At 37.9% G+C, this 13,563-nt stretch overlaps 2 protein-coding genes across 11 annotated transcripts in view; one reads left to right on the top strand and one right to left on the bottom strand.

Moving 5' to 3' along the window:
- LOC132401858 (ERI1 exoribonuclease 3-like) overlaps window positions 1-4,808 on the bottom strand; it is a 298,380-nt gene extending 293,572 nt beyond the window's left edge. Inside the window, exon 1 of one of the 4 annotated variants that reach the window (XM_059984141.1) lies at window positions 4,731-4,808. The gene's annotated coding sequence lies outside the window, so the exon portion shown is untranslated. Of the gene's footprint in view, window positions 1-4,249; window positions 4,321-4,549; window positions 4,696-4,730 lie in introns of those variants that run through there. The other 3 variants (XM_059984143.1, XM_059984145.1, XM_059984142.1) reach the window with 3 other exon arrangements.
- A 2,721-nt stretch (window positions 4,809-7,529) lies between these two features.
- Window positions 7,530-13,563, top strand: part of rnf220a (ring finger protein 220a) — a 467,383-nt gene continuing 461,349 nt past the window's right edge. For 2 of the 7 annotated variants that reach the window (XM_059984135.1, XM_059984136.1), the window contains exons 1-2: window positions 7,532-7,723; window positions 8,781-9,520. In XM_059984135.1, the coding sequence (XP_059840118.1) occupies window positions 8,893-9,520 (628 nt within the window). In that variant the 5' untranslated portion in view covers window positions 7,532-7,723; window positions 8,781-8,892. Of the gene's footprint in view, window positions 7,724-8,780; window positions 9,521-13,563 lie in introns of those variants that run through there. The other 5 variants (XM_059984132.1, XM_059984137.1, XM_059984131.1 and 2 more) reach the window with 5 other exon arrangements.

The raw sequence follows: 13,563 nt of genomic DNA, 5'->3' as shown, positions 1-13,563 counted from the left end.
AGGGTGACCTTAGACCAAACATTCTCATACAAGAATCACATTAACAAGATGGAAAATAAGGTCAGTTTGGAGAAGCTTGCAGATTTGGAAGGTCGGGGAGGGATGGAGGGGTGGGGAAGATATTCATCCACAATTGCAACTTCTCTGTTCACCTACATTATCCGTATCCTAAGTCTGTTGGCCTAGTCTAGGCCCACCATGTTAAATGACAATTGGAGAATCATCACTGGCTACCAATAAGCCAATAAACATCAATAACTTGTACATCCTCAACAGAATACCAGTGTTAAACAACCAAAGAGCTATACTCAGCCAAGAGAACAGAAGTCTCAAGCAGGATTACAGATACAATCTACAACATTTCAATGCTGCAGAAAATACCACAGATGACCTCAGAACAACATAGGTAGCCATCAATACTGGTACAACCATCACCAGTGCGTTACAGCTGATGCAACTTGCAAAACACATGAGGTAAGCATGGGCATTTTAGCAACTGGACCGCCTTCTATGGGCAAAGGATTTCCAACTGTGACAGAAGAAATCTGTGCATCCTATTTATTGTTTGAAGTTAACTTATGTTATCTACAACTTATGGACTCATTTTCAAGGACTCTACAACTCATGTTCTCAATATTATTTATTTACTTATTTTGACTATTTTGTTTTTATTTTTGTATTTGCACAGTTTATTATATTTTACCCATCGGTTGTTTGTCCATCTTTGTGTGTAGATTTTCATTGATTCTATTGTGTTTCTTTGTATTTATTGTGAATGCCCACAATAAAGTGAATCTCAGGGTAGCAGATGGTTGGCATACATGTACTTTGATAACAAACTTACTATTGTCAAATTTCAGCTAGCTCAGAACCCCTTCATGGCCTACTCATGAGTTTTGCATTAGGACTTGACACAAGAAAAGAAATAAAGAAGTTAGTTAAGCAACACAAATTGCTGGACAACTCAGCAGCCAGGCAGTGTCAATGGAAAAGAGTAAACTGTCAACATTTCAGTTCAAGACCCTTCATCAGGACTCGTTTGTTCATGTGGTTAAGGCTACTTGAATTTTGGCATCAAATTATTGCACAACATTTTTCTATAATACCTTCAATAGTGCTTTTCTATCACTTGCATCAGCAAAATTATGACCAACATTTTAAATTATGGTGTTTCTCCAGTGCAAGAATACAACATACATTATTAAAATTTTATAACCTTTTCATGTACTTTATGTGGGTTCCAACAGTAATTTACAACACATAAGATGGTGGGTCAGATAAATATGTTGAACTGTAAGGTTTTCTGAAACTCATTGACAGAAAATGAGTAGTCAAGTACCTGAAATAATCATTGCTGGGTTCACTCTTAATCTATGCATTCCAAATTGATATACCATAAGACCATTAGAAAGAGCAGTAGGTCTAACTAGCCTGATCTTGTGGCTGATCAAATTGACTTTGAGACTTTGAGCAGCCCAGAACATTCACAACTATTGTGCATCCTTAACAACTCTTTGCATTTACCCCATTAACCTTGTGTATCAATGAGACAGAGAGCAAAGCGTTAATATCAAAGTTTCTCATTTTGCAATGTGAACTAACAACTATTGCAAAGTTAGAAGAAGGCACGATAGGCTGAACAAAAATTGAACATAACAGTGGAGAACAAGCCCTTAAGACAAAGGAGCAGAATTACGCCATTCAGCCCATTAAGTCTGCTCTGTCATTCTATCATGGCTGATCCTGGATCCCATTCAACCCCCATACAACTGCCTTCTCGCCATATCCTTTGATACCCAGACCGATTAGGAAACGATCAACTTCAACTTCTGCCCACAGACTTGAGCTTCATAGGATTTGGTGCTGGTCATCTCAGGGATGAATACGCAAGTTAAACAGTTAATTTGTAAGGGGAAACAAAGAGAAATGGAGCTGCTTTACATCTAAATGCAGCTGCATTAGATCAACTTATAGGAAAATGACAGTACAGGTATTTACAATAAAGAGTATAAATTATCAGGGACTGAATACAAGAGTAAAATGGTCACCATAGCTATTCACAAAACTGTATTGAGGTTATATTTGTTACATCTGAATATACTAAAATGGAGAATGAGCAATGCAAAATAACAGTCACATGGCACTGCTGAGCTGACAATTCGATAGGTTATAAAGAAATCCGGAGCTTTGATTAAAGAATTCAAATAAAGGAATTGACAAGATTGATAGAGAATTTCCAGTAGCAGGTAAATCAAAGGTAAGAGGTTATTATAAAGATTGATAAGAACAGATTCAAACAACTTTTTTCTTGCAGAATTGTTAAAATGTAAATGCTTTATCGGAGGGGTGATTACTAACAAGTCAATTACAACATTCAAAATGACACTACATAATTGCTCAAACACATAAAAAATATGCAAATAACCTGAAGGGAACCTCACAAAGGTGGTTTAATTTCTGTGCAAGCCCTTTCTCTTACAATTATTCTGTAAATATATCGGCAAATTTCCACATACCATGCTCAAAGGGGATGTTGTGTTGTAACATATACTACAATGAAAGCTCTGGAATGAAGTATTTAAAAGACGCATGTGTGATTTTTAAAATCATCATCAGATCAGAATGGATTGGACCTCTGAAAGAGCATAGAGTAAACTAGAATGATTAGTCCCAGGAATTCAAACATCAATAGTTAATGCTAATATTGTCAATGTACTAGAGAGAGAAAAAAAAATCAAGTGTTTTATGGCAATTCAGTTGGATTCAAATATCTAGGAACTTGAGTAATGATGGTGAGGTTGTTTAAGAACAAGGTGTTGAGTTTCCAGAGTACATAGATAAAAGAAGAAACTGCACCTTAGAATTAGAAAACAGTATATGTCTACAGAGTGATCGACAAAGGAGATTGAGACATGGCTGCTTTCAACATAACAAAAATAGGGAAGGTGTGTTACACCTCTTGAAGCTGAAGGTTTTGGGGATTGGTAGAGAAGAATTATTTACCCTTGTGAAGACATTAATTTGCTGTGACATGTTTCCAAAGGCAAATTAGAAAACACAAGAAGCTCTACACACTCATACCAGATGACTAGAATTATGAGCTTTGCCCAATTTATTACAATTTTTTTAAAAGCCTGTAAGAGTCCAAATTTTGAAACAAATTACAACTTTCAACTAAAAGTATTCTAGGCAGTTTCTAGAGTAGGTTGCATGGTCGGCACAACGTTGTGGCAAAGGGCCTGTAACGTGCTGTAGATTTCTATGTTCTATGTTAAAGGCACTGACAGCAACTAAAGACAATTCTCAATTGTGTTTCATACAGATTATGCAAATACTGAAAATCCAAAGTAACACACACACACAGTAGTGGAGGAACTCAACAGGTCAGCCGTATCTATGGAGAGAAATAAAATCACCACTTTAGACTGAAACCTTTCATCAGCCTGAGGTGTTGACTATTCCTCTCCGTAGATGCTGCCTGACCTACTGAGTTCCTCCAGCATTTTGTGTGTGTTACTCTCAATTGTGTTCAACTCCTTACTCAAAAAAAAATGCAATTATTGAAGAAAGTATAAGATTTGGTTTTCCAAATGAGTTTACTAACCATAGCAGTAAAGCATTAATTTGCAGAAAGGGAGTTCCCCTGCAGTTGGTTGTTAGAATGAGGCAGTAGGACTAACTGCTGCACCACAATGCCACTACAAAATGCATGACATTTTCAACACTTAAATTATTTTTGTACTAAAGATCCAAGTAAAAAGAAATCACAGGAATGGAATTACCCGTATCATTAATCACAAATGTTAATTCCATGGGCAGATACTTTGAATGTGCATTGCTAAATCATTTACCAGTATTAATTTACTATTTAATCTGGTTTTGACAGGGGAAGGAAATAGAAATCTGAAAACAGAAAATGCTGTAAAAATGCAAGTCACGCAAACTCCTGAAGAGAGACTATACACGTGTTTCGTGTTAATTCTATCAATCCTCTTTTCACTATCAAAGTATATTGAAACAAAGCTTAGTTTAACCTAGCAGTAAGGCTCAGATCATATTTAGCGACATGTTAATTAAAAACTTCAACAGAATAATTTTTAAGAATAAAATTCAGAATGCGTTCAATAAAACACATTATTTACATTGACATACTTGATCACGGTAAAGCCTGGTATTAAACTTTTGCGTCAAAAGTAAATTTAACACCGCAATTAGACATATACATTTCACAAATACAAAGAACACATACTGTAAAACACAAATTAGATCATGCTTGCCACACCGCCACTTCACCTTCCAAAAAAATGACGCATTTCTTGTTTAAGCGTTGATTTATTAACTTTCGCTTTAAGTTATGCTCGTTTTACAGGTAGTGAGACGTCAGAGGGCAGAACCGAAATTTCGCAAATACACATTTTGCCTTCCCAGGAATATTTTGTATTGAATCAAAGCAAGGCAGAGCTTCAAAGAATGAAGCTTCAACGATAAACAGAACAAAACCATTTATGAGAAAGGCCACTGCCTAACGGCCTCACACCCGCTCACTTACAAAGTGCAGCTTTCAAGCACTTCTAACCGAAAGTTTATTTTTGTTGTCAGAATTTGCACTCTGTTGAAAGATGCAAAGCCCCCCTGTTTATCCCTTTGCCTGCCGATGCAGAAACACCACAAGTTTTCCGACAATAAACCCAAACCAGCCACTTTCAATCATCGGCTTTGGCCTTACTCACCCTACCTATCCTGCTTGGTGAACCTTTCGTTTGACACGAATTTTTATTGACACCACTACTGGCCAGTCAGAACCCAAGATTTCTGCGGAAGGCCGGAATGAAAGCCAATAGCCTCGGAAGAAAGGCGGGTCAACTGCTCGGGAAACTGTCGTCATCAGGTTTGGTTGAGAAAACAACACAGCGGCGCTTCTCCCCGGAACATGGTGGGATTCTGGGAGTTGTAGTTTACCATTGCAGGGCGCTCCAACTCCCGAGGTCAGAACCGCACACTTCCAATCACCCTTTCTTTCATCAAAAGTTATTGGCTGGGCCAAGGCGCACTGTGCAGTGCCAGATAGTTTTATTGAACCAGTCCGTTAGATCATTTTTATTATTTTTAACCTGTTATCAACTTTTGTTTTACAAATGTCACGACAAACCTCAATGACTGAGCGAGGCGTTCTGCGGTCAGTATAAATATTGCCACGAAAATAGTTGGTGGTCTGCTAACAAACTCATCATAAAACACACTAGTATGCAATAATAAATGGTAACATGCTATTTCACGTCTTTCATTTGTGAGCGTGTGATGAAGGCATCAGCTTCCCACCGCTGCGACGGACTTCAGATGCCTTGCATACTGAAGACTTCAGTGTCTTTAGTTTCTTGAGTTAAGGACGCTGGGAATTGTAGTTTGATATCATTCCATTCAACAGGCTTGCGAACGCAGTGAATTGCAACGTAACGCATTTTAGATTTGCTAAGTGCCGCGAATTTTCAATTAATTTTAATCTCATCGCCATTTTACAATTCAGAATTAAGTTCTATCTATGATTAAGTGAAAATGTAGATCACGTTTCATCCCTCCAACAGTAACATTAGATAAAAGATGTGAAATGATATCGCAATATGAAATATTTATGCAGTTATTTATGCTGTTGTAGTTCGAACTAATCCTGCCACATTATTGGCATTATCTTGTTTGGTTTAGATTGAATCCTTTGTAGTGTCCATATTAGATGGTAACAGTATACAATATATACAGTGATGAGGTGTAAAATAATCTGGAAAAAAAACTATATAATAGAAAATATTCCATTGCTGGTTGTTATAGCGCTGATGATAGAATACCGCTTCACCGATATTAACACGGATTATTTTAAGTTTTCGGGCAATTGCGAGTTTGTGCGTCGACCTTTTAATTTGTTAGGGTAAATCTTTGTATTTTGTTGTAGATTGCAATACATTTGTAATGTTAACAAGTTCTTTATCTGAGCTCTTTTGTCCGTTAAACTTTACGTTCAATGGGAAAAAGGAGATAATTATTAATGGTAGGTATTGATTGGGGGGGGGGGGGCGTTCGTTGAAATGCGGGCTTATGGAGGCCGTTCAAATGGGTTGGTGTGGTAATAGGTACCACAACGACTCAAGTTTATCAGTCTCGGCTTGACGATAGTTTACCTATGTTTTGTACTTAATTGGCTCGGGAAATCATGTTTCTCATTGTGTTTTAGGCCCAAGAATCTAGTCGGTAGTTAGAGGAATAACTTCGATCGCGAAACTTTAGAAATATGTAACTGCTTTCTTGACGAATGATTTCTCCCCATCCTTTCCCAATCGACGTTATTAATTTGGACCTGTTATCGTACCGTGAAGAAGCAATCCGAGTTTGACATGGGAATGCTACGTTCTCGAAAGACGATGGCAAGAGTTTGAAACGGAAATTTGTTAAATGATAAAAGAAACGAAACAGTAAGCAGACCTAAAGGAGTGCACGAAGGCATTCGAAAAAGGCAAATCGTCAAGAGAGTGCCCAGCAAGAAAACCGAGTGCGCTCAAAGTATTCCGAGTAAGTGCTCTAAGTATAGCTATGCGAAGAGATTTGGCGGATCCGGGGAAGTTGAAGAGACGAGGAAAATAAATACAGTACTGCGGCAGATGATGCCGAAACTACCGCGCCCGCGGTAAAGGAACCAGAGCGGTTCTATGTAGGGGACGCGGGGTGTGGTGTGGGTGGGGGTGGAGGAACGTAGTGGGGGGCGGTAGGGAGGGAGGTGGATTCATGAAGCAGAAAGAGATCAAGTGGAGAATCAAGAAGGCAAAAGGTCAACAGTTTCATGTAAAAAGCGGAGATACTTAAGGAAAGCAAGCAAATGATCCTAATTATAACGCAGAAAAAGGATGTAGATGAAGAGAACGCGAAAAAAACGTTTAAGAGCGCAAATAAAAACTGTGGGAAGATAAAATAATGAAAAGACATTCCAAAAGAAGTTTCTATTATAAAGGGCAATTGCAAATTAAGAATTGAAAGAAACACACACGGCGCGATGCTTCAGAGGATCTATGCACTTTTGTACGTAAAAACACATTTTAGGAGTTATATATTTTCACACACGCGAACAAAAGGAAGGAATAAACAAGAATTAAGCGAGTATAAAGACGAATAGTACTACGAATACGAAATACGAATAGTATTTCAAATGAAAAAGATTGAATAGATAAAGCAGAAACATGAAAAGGGAGGAAACATAAATTACAAGCAGCTAAATAATTAAGATAAGCAAAAAGAGAGACAAGGAAAAAGTCGTAAGAGAGGCAAAAGGAAGAGCGGGAGATGAAACGATGAGTGTCCGGACTACAATTCCCAGATGCCAGTGTTTAGCTAATGCGGTTGCGCAGTAGGCTGTTGGGGACTGCGTTGGAATATTGCTGTCCCGGTGAGTGAGTTCTGAAATTGACGCACATACACACACACACACTGACTGAGCCAAGCAGCAGCAGCGGAGCAGCAGCACAACATTCCTTCTCTGATCGGACTCGGGATAGGGATCCCTCTGTGCATGTAATCAACACCCTTCTACAACAGCAGACTTCATTCACACACACCCGGTATTCCAGACTTCCACTCCACAGTCCATATATACTGAAGGAGAGTTTTGCCAAAAGAAATAAACCTTTTATTTTCGCGTATATATGTTCTATTATAATAAGTGAAAACATCCCTGGGAATTAAAGTAAGTACAGTAATAAGAATGTATCTGTGATGTGTTGTCTCCAACTTTGTCCGGAAGTCATTGTTTACATACTTCACGGTCTGTGTGTACCGGTGCGTGCACCTTGCAATTAAAAATACTGTAGTGGTTTGCCCAGACAAGCCGTGTTCATTGCTTATCGCCTGAACTATTTAAACCCTTATTTAGAATAAATTGTACTGTGATTATTAGATGTGAGAATTGTATTCATAGTGACTTACAACGTGTTTCTACATAGTTCTTGTTAATTCTTTACGGCACAATCGCTTTACTTTTCGTCCTATTCGCTGTTTTATTCCTTGATAATCGCTACTAAGCATCATTAAATTAGCTGTTTAATTGACCTCAGTTTCAAAGTTGCACTGAATTATAGGGCACTGGATCTTATTAATCTTGATAGTTGTAACAAAAGTAACAACTGGGTTTTTTTGGTGTCTTGATGTCTGACTGGAAAAGTATGAGATGATTTAGTGCTGGTACGTTTCGATTTTTGGCTGGAGTCCTGCTTTCTCTCCTTTTTACCAGCCCTGTCATTCGTTATTAGTTACTATTGATCGCTTCGCAAAGTGATAACTGAACTAAAATTAATGTCAATTCTACCGCGTAAATCAATACCGTTAAGTTATTTTAATCTTTATTTTTAACCATGTGCCAAATTAAAAATCGGAAAAGTAAACATATTGGTATGAAAAACAGTGAAATGTTACCTTTATTTCTTCGGTGAGCGGGATTTTAAGGGGAAAGAATGCTTAATCAGTAACCACCTCCTGTGATTTCGGAGCAATAAATGCATTTTTGATCACAGGGCTTCAGAGGCTCTGTTATTTGGGGTCAGTCTTTAAGCCCGTGACTTTTTGACATCAGAGTGTATTAAGTATAGATTTTCATAATTACTGTGGTCAAATAGAACCTAATCTATACAAACGTCAGAATCCCTGTAATAGGATGCAATATATATGGGTGTGGATTTTATATATATAAGCAAAAGGAGATGAGATTGTGTGTGCGAATATTTATTTTGTTCTCTTTATTAATATAGGGTCTATCAAGCTGTGGTGTTAATGATGTCACACTGCTCTTTATAAAGCCAGCCTTGCCTGCATTTGAGAAGGTCACATATAAGTCTGGTATCAGCGAGCAAAGAGTTTCCAATGGACTTGCATAGAACAGCTTTCAAGATGGAGAATTCTTCCTACCTCCCTAACCCCCTTGCATCTCCAGCTTTGATGGTCCTTGCCTCCACAGCAGAGGCTAGCCGAGATGCCTCTATCTCTTGCCAGCAGCCTAGACCTTTTGGAGTACCCGTCTCAGTGGACAAAGACGTCCACATCCCCTTCACCAATGGTTCGTACACCTTTGCTTCAATGTACCATCGTCAGGGTGGGGTGCCAGGGGCCTTCCCGAACCGAGATTTCCCCCCTCAGCTGTTGCATCTGCATCCTCAATTTGCACCTCCAAACCTGGACTGTACCCCCATCAGCATGTTGAACCATAGTGGTGTTGGGGCATTCCGGCCTTTTGCCTCCGCTGAAGATAGAGACAGTTATCAATCTGCCTTTACGCCTGCCAAAAGACTAAAGAACTGCCATGAAACCGAATCCCCCCATCTGAGGTTTTCAGACTCTGAGGGCAAGGAATATGAGTTCACAGCCCAGCTCCCATCCAGTTCCCCCAGCTCTCTAAAGCTAGATGACTCTGGAAAAAAGGTCTTTGCTGTATCAGGTCTCATCTCTGACCGAGAAAATTCTGCAAGCCCTGAAGAAAGTCGAAACGAAAGATGTAAGTGTTCTTTACTTATTTTAACTTATTTTTAAATGTTTATTTCAAAATTCAAATGTTTCAGTTAAAGTATCACAAGCTTTTTGATAACCGCATTTGACATAAACTGTGCTTGACATGAAATAAGATATCTTACTGAAGTTGCTACTTTAAAATTCAAGCTATTTTGAACTCAGAATTATTCCATTTTTCAAATAAAAACTCAAATATATGTAGACATCCAGAGTAAATATTCTTGTCAGTATATCACTTTTCAACATCTGTATTTTAATTTCAATTCTGGGAGTTTGTTTGCTTGAGAGCAAGGTTTTTAATGGTCTGCTTTTAAAACAAAGCCAAGTAAAGCAAGTAGAACTGTATCTTCTAATGATTAAAATTCTTTAAGGAATTTAGTGAAAATCAGGTTCAGTGGAAAGCTAATGATATTAATATTCTTATAAAGAAAGGCTTACCACTTGCATTGCTCAACAGCAGCCTACTTCCATCACCATCCCCACCCCCAACACTAGCACAATCAACCAAGTAACTTCTGGGAAAAAAGAGAGAAAAGGACCTATAACAGGGAGGAAGCCAATTCCCGCATCGGTATTGTGATGTTTGTTGAGTGAAATTGCAATTCCAGAAGTTTGTGGGGCCCGCCAGTGTTTTGAGAAGAAAGGTGGGACTTAGAAGATGAGGTGATAATGGGTGATAAACTAACAATCCTCAACTGTGGGAAGCTACTGACTTCTGTTGCTGTTTGTTTTGGTTGAAGAAAAGAAGTAAGAGGCGGCAGGAGGGGAAAAGTGAGAAGGATAACGGAGCTGGAAGAGTGAGGGAGAAAGTGAAAGCAAAGGGAGGTAAAACCAAGTGGGTGATAAAAAGTAGCATTAAAAAAAATTGGCGGCGAGGTAGAAAGACGTGAAAAATATAGAGGACAAGTGAAGATTTTTTCCCCAAAAGTTTGATTGCGGTAGGGAACACAGATGGGCTATATTATGTTAAGAATGAGTAATTAATCAGCAATTGTTGAGTCAGAATCCAGGCCCCTATCTTCCTTCCTGTGCCGTTAACAAAAAAAATTAAAACAACAAAACGTGGATGTCTTTGCTTCCTTCCTGACAAGACCAACCTGGTTGCTTTTCTCCTTCATAAATGTCTTCTGATTTATTAAGCAAACAATTTGGAGCAGTGTTGGTAGAATGGTAACGATAGGGGATGTAGCACAAATTGAAACCTACATTAATACTTTATTCCTTTCCCTACAAGTAAACTTTGCATGGGTGTTCTTACCGCTGTGTTTTGTAGTACTTAACCAGATGTGAAAAACACTGATCTTTTCAGTTCTTCCTATTGGATTTCAACTGGCATCCTTTTCACATTTCTTTTAGTGCTCCCCTCCCCTCTTTTCCTCTGCCCTCTTCTTATGGTAATGATAGGCACTAATATGGAAAAATCGAGAGGAAGGCGGCAGTGGATCGGCGTTGAGCACTTGCTGAGAGCTGGTATTATGCAGCCTCAGTCTTTAAGCCTGCGGTGTAGCAAAAAGGATTTGAGAGTTGTAGGAATGAATATTGAGGTGCGAAGGCGACAAGACAAAGGACAATTGGTCTTTAACACAATGCCATTTGTTATAAGGCTGAGGTGTGAGTTGCCGCAGTTTAAAAATACCTTGCCTTATATTCGTATTAGTCACAGAGCTGGGGACTAAATTTCTTTAGCTGATAAATATGCAATGGCAGCTTTTTAGAACTGGAAGTGCAAATGCTAAGGAAAAGCTGGCGGGATGGAAAACCATTGAAATAGTCTGCAGTTAGTTTACTTTCGTCAAAATATGTTTTAAGCTCTTTTATGAATAACGATTTGTTAAACATTAACATTTCATTTTAATAAAGCTACGTTAAAAGCCTTTTCTTCAATATCCCAGGCCATCTGTTTATATTTTAGGAATTCTTCATACCTCTGGTTAACCATCTCCATTTTTTGAATGATGACAAAATCAAACACATTCAAATATGAATTTGATTTGTTATAAGTAACTTTGCACTTAATTTTGAGCATCACTTGAAATTACAAATTAAATTTCACTAGACATTCCTCTACTGAATATCTGATTTTTATCTAGCAATGGATAATAAAGTATTCAGTTTTTAAGACTGACAGTGTGGTACATTGAGTGCCTAATGTGGATCATTTATAGATGCTCTTTTGAAAATGGTACTTGATATTTAAAAATTGATAGTAATGTGCTATTTCTTCAGATATATTTATTAGCAAAATTGTTATGATGTCAGTTAAACAATCTATACATTTATGGCTTTATCTATTGGTCTGTCTACATCTTACTATTTATTGCTTTAGCTACTTTTAGTTAACACTGATTGCATTGCACTAACATGTAGGATAAATGGTTGATTTACAAAGTGGAGTTTCATTACAAAGGCTGTAGCTTGAAATATTGCAGCTAATGGTAATATGTATGGAATTTTTGGGGCTGCCAGAGGCTTAGTACACAGATCTGTCACTTTCCCTGAGCAACAACCCTGACGACCTCTATTCAAAGTGCCATCGATTTCCTTTCTCTATTTCTTCCCAAAAAATCTGTTACAAGACTTCTGCCAAGGGAGTACCTGCTCAATTGCGGCATAGCAGTTCTTTGCTTTTAAACACTGTCTCTTAGAAATAAAAATGAACCTACATATTAAAACTACAAAAATTTTCCTTCAAAATGAAAAACCAAAATATATGATGCTGTGGTACAGATATTCTAGACCCTATTATTTTAAATAATTTGGATATTGAACATCTAAAAAACAGAAGTCTGAGTTATTAACGTGAGCACTGTACTTCGCGGTTGGCAAAATGTAGCAAGGCAAATATTCAGAGTTGTTTCACTGTTAGAATTTCCATTTGTTAAAAATGTGTTGTGTGTGATTCGGGTCTTGAGTAAGTGATTCAGAAAGAGGCTTGAGACTACCAGCGTACTGCTAATTTCCTGCTTGATTTAAATATTTTATTTTGAATTAAAAGAGTTTAGCAAAATACTTGCCTTTACTGTTCAAGTACAACTTTTGAAGTACAAAGGGATGAATAAAGTAGTTACAAGTTGCTAGTAAGAGAAATAATACTTAAGATAGGTTTTAAAAATGATCGTTTCAAGGGAGAGGGTCATTATGATCTAATTAGAAAAATCTGAATATCTTTTGTCTTGGTGGCTCAGCATAAGATTATTCTTATCTTCCATGCAATCATTTTACATGCAACTTGCACTTTCTCTGAAACATAGAAAAGAAACTTTGTGTACTCTTGCATCTAATTAATGGTTCTTGAACACAGACTCAGCAGCATTTGGACACATCCAACAGTTGTTTAACTAAAAGTTGGGGTGCAAGGATTTCAGGGATCGTAGCATTTCAGAATAATCACCAGTTGCTGTTGGAAAACGTAGTATGGAGTGAGTTGGGGGGGGGCGCAGTGCTTGACAGATAGCTTCTCAAACCCATAATCTGTGTAAGGCTTTTCATATAAAGTCTTGGCTTTGGGTTAAAACAAACAGTTCCTCAGATGCTAACAATCAATGGCAATGCTGCTTGTACTACATTTTGCTAGTCCCTGTGCAATGTTTTTTTTCATGTTAGACCTTCTTTATTTTTCATTTCAAAGTCTTCTGTTCACAGTTAGTGGCCCAATTTAAATTTTTGTCATAGAATCCATAGCAAAGTGAGGCGTCTGTCTTGTCTATCCTTGTTTTATTTGTAAATGCCTCATTTCTCTGTAGGGGTACTATCTCTGTCTGGCAAAACATCTTTATTCTCATCAATTACTGCTCATTTGCCCTCTGTCTGCATTTGTGCAATGTGTCTGGTCTACAGAGGCTGAAGGGGAGCTTGATGTTCAGTCAGTAAACCCACCAGGGAGACTCGGTCAGTATCCTCAGCTCTCTCCGACAGCATGATAGCACATACAACAAAGCAGACTACTGTCAGAAAGCAAGCTAGCATTATACCGCATGTCTATAACCAATTTTTACTTTTAAATATAAAGAATATTAATTGTCATAAATT

This window comes from Hypanus sabinus, chromosome 11 (genome assembly GCF_030144855.1).
Source record: "Hypanus sabinus isolate sHypSab1 chromosome 11, sHypSab1.hap1, whole genome shotgun sequence".
NCBI classification, from domain to species: domain Eukaryota; kingdom Metazoa; phylum Chordata; class Chondrichthyes; order Myliobatiformes; family Dasyatidae; genus Hypanus; species Hypanus sabinus.
This window is presented reverse-complemented; position numbering and strand designations above follow the sequence as displayed.